General features: G+C 40.8%; 2 protein-coding genes across 2 annotated transcripts in view; both read left to right on the plus strand.

Annotated features, from left to right (window-relative positions):
• LOC135089085 (transmembrane protease serine 3-like) overlaps positions 1–2,834 on the plus strand; it is a 6,020-nt gene extending 3,186 nt beyond the window's left edge. The window contains exons 4-6 of the mRNA XM_063984304.1: positions 583–751; positions 1,392–1,537; positions 2,483–2,834. Of these exons, the coding sequence (XP_063840374.1) occupies positions 583–751; positions 1,392–1,537; positions 2,483–2,647 (480 nt within the window). The 3' untranslated portion in view covers positions 2,648–2,834. The remainder of the gene's footprint in view (positions 1–582; positions 752–1,391; positions 1,538–2,482) is intronic.
• An 834-nt stretch (positions 2,835–3,668) lies between these two features.
• Positions 3,669–9,599, plus strand: LOC135089083 (alanyl-tRNA editing protein Aarsd1-B-like). Its single transcript, XM_063984302.1, has 9 exons — positions 3,669–3,828; positions 4,072–4,200; positions 4,808–4,985; positions 5,389–5,585; positions 6,853–7,049; positions 7,954–8,060; positions 8,315–8,472; positions 8,816–8,910; positions 9,084–9,599. The coding sequence occupies exons 1-9, from the start codon at positions 3,745–3,747 to the stop codon at positions 9,214–9,216; spliced, it is 1,278 nt and encodes a 425-aa protein (XP_063840372.1). The 5' UTR covers positions 3,669–3,744; the 3' UTR covers positions 9,217–9,599.
• Positions 9,600–9,834: the final 235 nt, after the last annotated feature.

Genomic DNA, 9,834 nt, shown 5'->3' on the forward strand with positions numbered 1-9,834 from the left:
TTTCAAAGCTAACCAACTAACTAACTAACTAACTAACTATCCAACTAACTGACCATCTAACTAACCAACTAATTGTCCAACTAGCAAACAAACACTCACTCGCTCTTTCATTCACCAACCACTACGCACAAAAAATAACGGATTCAAGCTTAATAAAATCAGACTAAAAAAAAAAAAAGAGATGGGAAGACAGATTCTCAAATAGACTGACAGATGAATGGAACAGACTCAGTACTCAGGCTGTCAGTGCTGATTCATGAAGGAGCTTTGAAGGAAGATCAGAAAAAAAAAAATATAGGTAGAAAAAAGGTAGGAAGGCAAATTTATTGACGTTTGGTGGAAATAAGTAATGAAATAAATTTATGGATGAATGGTGAAATAGGTAGGCAGACAAATTAATGGGTGACAGGTGGAAATAGGTAAAGAGACAAATTCATAGGTAATAAGTGGAAATAGATAGGCATGCTTTATACAGAGACCACATGTAGTAGTAGTAGTAGTCGTTGTAGTAGTAGTAGTAGTAGTAGTCTTCTTGTAGCTTCCCTAATTATGCACTTATGTCCACGCCCTCTTCTTCTGCAGTACTTCGATCCCAAGACGTGGGACAACGACATCGCGCTGGTGAGGCTGAGGAGACCGCTGGACCTCGAGGAACACGCTGGCCTGGTCAACACTATCTGCCTTCCCTCCAGAAACATGTCCTTCCTCGGCCTTCAGTGTTCCGTCACGGGCTGGGGCAGGACCAAGGAGCGTGAGTGACTTGGTGGTGGTGGTGCTGGTGGTGGTGGTGGTGGTGGTCTTAGTCAGTCTCTTAAGAAAGTTCAAAAGAATTATCCAAAATTTCAAGACACGTATCTCACTTATCTTCCTTATACTACTACTACTACTAATGATAATAATAATAATAATAATAATAATAATACTATTACTACTACTCTCACTGTTTTGGATGATCCTTTTGACCTTTTTGTATGGACTAGCACCTCAGTGGGCCTTATTTTTACTTTTTTTTCGTTCTTTTGTTGTTCTCTAACATAAAAAATAGTAGTAGTAGTAGTAATAGTAGTAGTAGTAGTAGTAGTAGTAGTAGTAGTAGTAGTAGTAGTAGTAGTAGTAGTAGTAATAATAATAATAATAATAATAATAATAATAATAATAATAATAATAATAATAATAATAATCAGAAGAAGAAGTAGAAGAAGAAAAAAGTAAAAAAAAAAAAAAAAAGAGAGAAAAGTAAAAGAAGAAGAAATAAACCAATGAAAATAAGGAAATCAAGAAGTCACCTGGCGTGCACACGACAGTCCCTTTAAAAAACCCATCTGCCTTTTCCTACCTTTCATCCTCATCCATAAACTCATGTGACCTTCTAATAACAATCACCTCGGCAGATGGAAGCAACTCAGACCTGCTGCAGATGATTCGCGTGCCGGTGGTGAGCAACAAGAAGTGTCAGGGAGCGTACAAGAAGGTCAGCCCCGTCAACAGCAGGATGATCTGTGCAGGATGGGAGCACGGAGGCGTGGGACCCTGCGTGGTAAGGAGTGGAGTGGGGGTGGGGGGGGATGATTGACAGGTGGGAAGAAGGAAGTTAATTCTTTCTGTGCGGTACTATAATTCAGAGCATTAAAAGCAATGTACGGAGTCTTTATAAGTATCTACAAGAAAGAAGGGCATGAAAAGAATGGATTTTGCACTTTCTAGCCAGTATAGTGTTTGGAGGTGGCTGTAGAACAAGAAAAGGTGTCTCAGAGTGGTTTAGTGAATAAGGAAAGATGTGTCAAATACCAACGAAGAAAAAGAAGGTATATGAAGAGCAGAAGTATAGTGGTAGAATAGAAAGATAGCAGGGCATTTCTGATTATTTTTCGATTTTGTTTTATTTTTCTTTCTTTCTTTATTTATTTTATTTATTTATTTTTTTTTTTTGTGTGTGTGTGTGTGTTCATTCCATTTCTCCATCTTTGCAAGTGAATTGTGAGAAAACAAGCATGATTCCTCATAAAGATATTCAAATGTGAAAATGCAACCTGAGACAAATTATTCGTTTTCTGTTGTTTGATTAGCATGGCAATGATGACTGACACGATTACTGAACACAGACATGTTAGTGAGAGAATCCCTTTGGAAGCTTCATCTTGTGAACTAAAGAGTATTTTCAGCTGTTGTATTTACGAAGTGGTGTATTTTTGTCATTCTCTTTGCATTTTAAGTTTTAGGCAAAAATCTCCCTCTATTTGGAATTTTAGATACTTCGTTAGCCTCTGGGTATCCCCTTTTCTTCTACCTCTTCTTCTTCTTCTTCTTCTTCTTCTTCTTCTTCTTTGCATTTACAGCTTTAGGTTTAGACTTCCATCATTTGTAGGGACACTTCGTTACCCCTTACAATTTTTTTTTTCTATTTTTTTTCTCGCACTTACAGCTTTGTGTTTAGACTTCCATCTACTTGTACAGACACTGCTATCCTTGCACCCCTCTCCAGGGTGACAGCGGGGGTCCTCTGCAGTGCCGTGCCAAGGGCGGGCCGTGGACACAGGCGGGCATCACCTCGTGGGGGGTGGGGTGTGCCAAGCCATCCTTCCCCGGCGTCTACATCAGGGTCACTGACTACCTCGACTGGATCTACAAACACATGGAGATGACCTAGTGACGCTGGTCCTCTGTAGGGAAGTGCTGGTCCTTCTTACCGTGTACCTGCCGCGGCCCGGGCCCTGTCCTGGTGCCCCGAGAGCTGTGTTGTGCGTCTGTACCTGTTGTGATGCTGCACCTGGCCTCTTTGCAGCTGTGTGGCCTCAGTGGCTCTACAATTTGACATTTCCTTTGTGTAGTTGTAATTCGCAGTAATGGACACTGATTGATTGATTTTGAATTGTTTTGTATTGTGAACGTGTGACTTGGTCACGCTAGATACTGAAGAAAATAGGAAATTACTCATTCGATTATACATGTTTATTAGGTCAATATAAACTTCTCAACACTGACACAAAACCCATACATATCATACAGTATATTTTTTAAGTGTGATAATAAAAATAATGAGAATAATTGGTGATACCAGTCATCGCGTTCAGGCTTTGATATTGTAATCTAATAAACATATTTCTTTACATTTACTGTTACTCCTCACATCACTTTAGAGCAGCCCTGTGCAACCTGCGGCCCTCAAGAGACTCCAAAACTAAATATCGTATATATTGGGGCCACCTCCCACTCCCAAAATATAGAATTAAACCTTAATTATTTAAATTCGTAATACGTCAGTTTAAACATATTAGGAATTTATGTAATTAGGGTTTAGTTATATATTTTCAGATTGACAAGTGGCCCCAATGGATCCACTGTACGGTATCTGATTTCAGAGTCGCTAAACACCTCGATGTGCGGCCCACAATTACATGCGATTCTTGACTAGTGGCCCTTCAAATGAAAAGGTTGCACACCCCTGCAAAAGAGTAAGGCGCCTTTCACACGACTCCACCGGTGGCCGCAACTGGTTACCCCATTGTGAAAAGTTCGGGTAACTGCAAGCAAAAAAGTAACTGGGCCACCGTCGGCTACGGTTATTTGTCCACGCCACTGCGATGGTCTCGTATGAAAGGCTCCATTGCAAACTATGGGAGGTAACTAGTGGCGGCCACCGGTGGCAGCCACTGGTGGCGTCGTGTATAAGGGGCGTAAGTGGCAACTGTACAGCGGCGGGCTACCACGTGGCTATGTTTTGGTAACGGTTCTCTCAATCAGCTGATGACGGCAGGGGGAGCGGGCGCCGGTGACCCTGTGGCCTTTACAATGGTGTTTTACTGCCAACGCCACTGCTATGACACCAAGGTTTGTGGCACGTGTGCAGGCGAGAGAGAGACTTTAGTGTGCTGGTATATATATAGATTGTGTAAAGGTCAGTAGCGGAGAAATTTGGGAGAATGTATTGTTACCTTACATAATGACATAACACTCCTTCCATAGTTCGGTGTATGGGATGTTTCACCTTGTACTCAAAAGTTTTCTTCACCATAGTACTAAAATCATAACTAAAGGAGTACTGATTATTTGTCACATGTGTTTGCCTTGCAGTACACGACCAAGGTGGTTTCCTGCAAACCCGCCAAGCTGGACACGCTGGTGGACGGGAAGAAAAAGAAGATAGCGTGTTATGAAGTCACCTTTGAGGACACCATTCTCTTCCCAGAGGGTGGAGGACAGGTGAGCAGGCTTGGGCAGGTTACATGTTTAAACTTTAAATCTCAGCAATAAAGAGTAAGAGGTAGTGGTGACAGTCTTAACCCACATGAAGGCACCAAGGTCCTGCTGCAGCCTGATGACTAGGACACAGCAGGACTAGTGAGCAGGCTGAGGCAGTTTTTCCCCTTTTTATGTAAGAGGCTCAGACCAAGGGCTACAAAATGGCAAGAAAAAAAAAAAACATAATGAAGGAACCAGACCCCTGAAAGTAGAGATTTTCATTGGTCATATATTCAAATTTTTTATCTTATTGGTGATGGGAGAGTGAAGTTAGTATTAGCCCACATGAAGAAACTGAAGTCCTGATGTAGCCTGATGACTGGCACACAACAGGACAGGTGAGCAGGCTGGGGCAGGTAATATGTGTAAACTTTTGAACTTGCTGGTGATGGGTGAGTGATATCAATATTAACTCACATGAAGACACCAAGCCCTGTTGCAGCCTGATGACCGGGGCACAACAGGACAGGTGAGCCGGCAGGTTATATGTGTAAACTTTCAATGTTGTTGGTGATGGCAGAGCTAGAGTCAATATTAACTCACATGAAGACAATGATTCCTGCTGCAGCCTGATGACCGGGGCACAGTGGGAGGCGTGGCAGTGCTGCGTGTGGTGCGCAGGGGAGGCGAGGCTGTGCACTACCTGGCAGAGGCACTGGAGGAGGGTGCCACCATCACGCAGGAGGTGGACTGGACACGCCGCCACGACCACATGCAGCAGCACTCCGGCCAGCACCTCATTACTGGTGAGCCGAGGCTGATGGCACTGCACACATTACTCTTCCTCAATAGTGTCCCAAAATTTTTACATGAAGGAGAATTTTGGAAAAGCACATAGTATTACTGTATTTCATATATTTTTAGTTACTGATCCTCACACTTGTAGAAAATTATATCTAAAGAATTTCTTAAGCAAGAGTGGATAGTTATTTTATTAGTAGATTTATAGAGAATTAATCCATATAGTATGTACAATTCCATTAGTGCTGAATCATTAGAGAGCTTTAAAAGATGAGAGAGATTTAGGGTTGAGGATGATAGGTGTAAATAGGTAGCTATATTTCATACATGGACTGCCATGTGTTGGCCTGAGGGCTTTTTGGAGCTTCCCTTATTTTCTTATTATAAATTTTGTTGTTATTGTTGCAGCGGTGGCTGACGACCTCTATGGGTATGCCACAACCTCCTGGTACCTTGCTGAGGCTGTCTCTCACATTGAGCTTGACACAGACAAGGTGACTGAGGAAGAAATGGCTAAAATTGAAGAAATTGCCAACCAGAAAATCCGTGAAGCAACTCCAGTCAGCATTGTAGAGTATGAAGCGTCAGACCCTAAATTAAAGGAGGTATTTGATGTGCTGATTTGTTTTTTGGTAGTTTTTCGTTTTATTGGCTTTCATATTAAGATTCTGTCTTTGAGAAATTATAGATAACATTTTTTTTTTATTTCATTGTTAAATGTCAAAATTATATTAAATAGTAACAGATAGAAGTAATACTGTCCCAGACATTACAAGACATGAGGCTAAACAAAAACATGACACTTGATGATAGGAAAGTGTACAAATCTACCTAAGACAGTAACAGCTGAGAATAATACTCCTCTTAACACACAAGACATGAAGCTAAGGAAGGACATGGCATTTAGTAACAGGAATGTATACAAATCCACCTGAGACAGTAAGAGACAAGAATAACACTGCTCTTAACACTACAAGACAAGCAAAGGCCTGACATATGGTAATAGAGAAGTGTATATATCCACCTAAGATAGTAACAGACAGGAATGATACTGCCCCTAACACCACAAGACATGGAATTAAGAAAAGTCCTAACATTTAATGACAAAGGTGTACATATCCACCTAAGACAGTAGCAGACAAGAATAATACTGCTCTTAGCTTTTTCACTGGTATTTGGCATATCTTTCCTTAATCACTAACCACTCTGGGACAATTATTCTTGTTTTGCAGCCATAACCAAACATTATATTGGCTAGAAATTGCAAAACCTATTTTTACATTTCTTTCTTTCTTGTATGTGTTTATAAAGATTCCATACATTGCTTTAAATGTTGTAAAGTGTTGCATGTCACAGTCAGAGCGTTAACGCTACAAGATATGAAGCTAAAGAGGGAGTTAGTAATAAGAATCTATACAAATCTACATAAGACAATAACAAATAAGAATACTACAACTCTTAACACTACAAGATGTGAAAATAAGTAAAGATATGAAATTAAGTGAATGAAAAGTGTACAAATCCACCAAAGACTGTAACAACAAGAATAATATTGCCCCAGACACCTCAATACAAAGCTAAGCAAAGACCCAGGAAGGTGTGCAAGTCCACCTGAGACAGTTATACATATGAATAATATTGCCCCAAATACCACAAGACAGAGCTAAGCAAAGGCACAACATTAGTAACAGGAAGTTATACAAATCCACCAAAGGCACCAACAACAGGAATAATACCTCCTCCAAACACCACAAGGCTTGACATTCAATAACAGGAAGGTATGCAAATCCACCCAGAACAGTTACAAACAAGAATAATAATACCCCAAGCACTGCAAGATATAAAGCCAAACACCCATGACCTCTGGGGCAGATCCGCACCCGGGGCCTACCTGAGGACGTGGTGGGGCCTGTGCGGGTGGTGACCATCAAGGGCGTGGATGCCAACATGTGCTGCGGTACCCACGTGAGGAACCTGGCTGACCTGCAGGCGGTGAAGCTGCTGCACACAGAGAAGGGCAAAGGTGGCCGGATTCTGCTCTTTTTCGTGGCTGGTAGCAGACTTCTCCGGTACAGTCACTCTGCATATTTAACCCTTTCACTGCTAGACATTTTTCCTGTGATTATTCATAAATCTATTGTCCCTTATTGTTGTACTTGTCTCTTAAATATTTCCCTATCCTTGGAGAAAGAAAATCAGCTTAGTTTCTTTCATTTTTCTCTCTCTCTCTCTCTGTCCTTGCAAACATTTTTTTTTTTTCACACTTCTGGATATTAATTGTGGCCACAGCAGTGTAAGGGTTAATTAACATCACTTGCCTACTTCATTACTCCTAATCCTCAAAATCTGTGTGGTTTCTTAGAAAATAATGATTTAGTCTATTTTAACTTGAAATCATAAAAATATAGATACTTTTAGGTCAAGATATTTTCTAGACACAACACACCTCATTGCTCTTAAGCCAGCACCCATTAAATTTCATAAAATCATATAATCTCTGCCTAAACAAGAATGAAAGACCACCATTGCATCCATAGAGTTAATTTCCCTCCTCATGACCTTCTATCTATCTTTTATTCCCTCTCACCTCTATGATCCCCCTTCACCTCCTTCTCACCACTCATCACCTTTGCTTCCATTCCAAGTGGACCTGTGCTTGCCCTGTCCCCACCCTGCCTGTTGGGATGAAAAGTGGAGGCTGTCTTGTGGTTTATATCTGTATTGCTTCTGTTATAATCACCTTAACCTCTAGTCTCTCATTTGGATTTTGGTTAGGAGCTCCTCTCAAGAACAGATTTTTACAAGATGTAAATATAATGATGAGACAAATATTACAAGATGTGAATATAATCAGATGAGCCACAGTTATTTGACAAAACCTGTGCAGAATATACACATGCACTTATGTATGTAGGCAATTTAGAGATGTGAGACAAGAACTTGGTGTATATACTGTTTTGATGTATCCAACAGGTATTTTGGGGAGTGTGTGGGACGAGAGCGTCAGCTGAACACCCTCCTGCACTCCTGTCCTGCCGACCACATTCGCCTAGTGGAGAAGAATCAGAAGGACCTGAAAAGTAAGCCTGGTGTCTGGTGAAGCTCTGTGTGGTTATAGTCTTAGTGATTAAAGAGTCAAAGAGTGTGTTGTAGAGATCTCAATATTTTTCTGAGTACTTCATCATTGCTGTTGCTGATGAACCAAATTTAGGATGGCTGCATAAGATGTCAAAACAAATACAGATAAAACTACAGAATCTCTGGTGCATTATGAAAAAAAATCTATGCTTCTTATTAGTCTCTTACAACTGTGTGATACTTTCCTGTCCTAAAGCCTGTCAGAAATCCTTGAGGGAAGCCTTCAAGGACCTTGCTGTGTGTGAGGCCAAGGCCTTCCTGGCCCAGGAGCCGAGGCCGCCCGTCTTCTTCCACCACCGCCGGGATGGAGACAGTGACTACCTCAGTGTTATCATCAATGAGATCAATGATGAGGTGGGCAGCCAGGCATCCTGTTTCCTTAAACTGAATCATATCCACCATAGAATTATTGGACTGCTAAAGCGACTGAATTCATGCCATAATATTTGTATTTGTAATTGTAAATGTTTAGAAAGCACAGAATATAAAAACATGCTTCATTTTCAAGTTATCATACTTAGGGGTATAGGTATAATGTATCCTAAAAATAACATATCTTAGAATTGAATACATCATAACTAATAGTATAATGTGTGAGAGAACCACACACATAGTATAGTTCATTGTACTTAATTTACCAATTCATTTTCTTTACCAAGATTAAGAAACTGAATGATGGGCTTTGTTCCAATGACAGAGTGTCCTGAAGGTGCTGACAGCAGGGGAGGACAAGGGCCCTGGCACCCTTGTGGTTCACGGCCCCCCCACCTTAGTGGCTCAGGTGGGACCCAGGTGAGAGGTGTTCACACTTTCCTTCTCTTCATATGAATAAATCATGTGTGTAGGTTTGAAACTAATTTTTTTAGTGTACATAGATTTAAATAATAGACCATTTTTAGATAGTTTTAATATTGTCTGCATTATTGTATTTAGTTTTATTTTTTTTCTAATTTTTGTCTTTGTAGGGTGTGTGAAATCCTGGAGGGACGAGGTGGTGGAAAGACTCGCTTCTCAGGCAAGGTGACGAGGCTGGGCAAGCGGAAGGAAGCTGAGAAGTATGTCCTGGCAGTGATGGACAGCTCCGTCACTGAGAGCTGATGCTGGCAGTAGAACAGTCTGCATGAACCAGTTGATATAGACTTTGCCAAGTAGGAGAGTTTTATCAGAGGGGCTTGTGGAGTGGAAGATGAAAGCAGTGATTTTATTTATAATTTAATTTCTCTATCATTTAGGAGAGAAAGTATGTATTAGATAGCATAGGTATGGAGAAAATACAGCATTTATGATTAAATATACACTGTGTTAAATATGGTAGCTCACACCCACAAGATCTCTAGTCTATAAAGTCGTCTGTGTTTTATTTTCCAAGTTGTTCTGTACACAAGAGGTACAAGTAGTTGGATAACATTCCACACGATGTCCAGTGAGGTGGTCACATATCATCCATGTAAGCAATAATTAAAGCTATTCCTGTCACAGTATCAGTGTGCATCAATGTCCATTTTGTTCAGCTTCAATAATTATATTTTCAGCAATACACCCATGAGATGATGCAACAAGGAAGCTTAATAATGGAGTCTTCCCTGTGGTACAACCCGCCACTTCATGTTTAGGCTAGTTAGCGGTGAGAGGGAGTCATTTTCTCTCACCAGACGTAAACATTCCCAGGAGCAGCGACTGGCCTCGCATTAACTAATTTTTCGTCAGGTACCCATT

This window comes from Scylla paramamosain, chromosome 32, assembly GCF_035594125.1.
Source record: "Scylla paramamosain isolate STU-SP2022 chromosome 32, ASM3559412v1, whole genome shotgun sequence".
NCBI classification, from domain to species: Eukaryota; Metazoa; Arthropoda; class Malacostraca; order Decapoda; family Portunidae; genus Scylla; species Scylla paramamosain.

Coding starts and splice junctions, on each gene's coding strand:
- LOC135089083 (XM_063984302.1), top strand. CDS start 3,745: ATGACGGCAGGGGGAGCGGGCGCCGGTGACCCTGTGGCCTTTACAATG. Junction 8,473..8,815: donor TCAATGAGATCAATGATGAG/GTGGGCAGCCAG, acceptor TTCCAATGACAG/AGTGTCCTGAAGGTGCTGAC. Junction 8,911..9,083: donor GTGGCTCAGGTGGGACCCAG/GTGAGAGGTGTT, acceptor TTGTCTTTGTAG/GGTGTGTGAAATCCTGGAGG.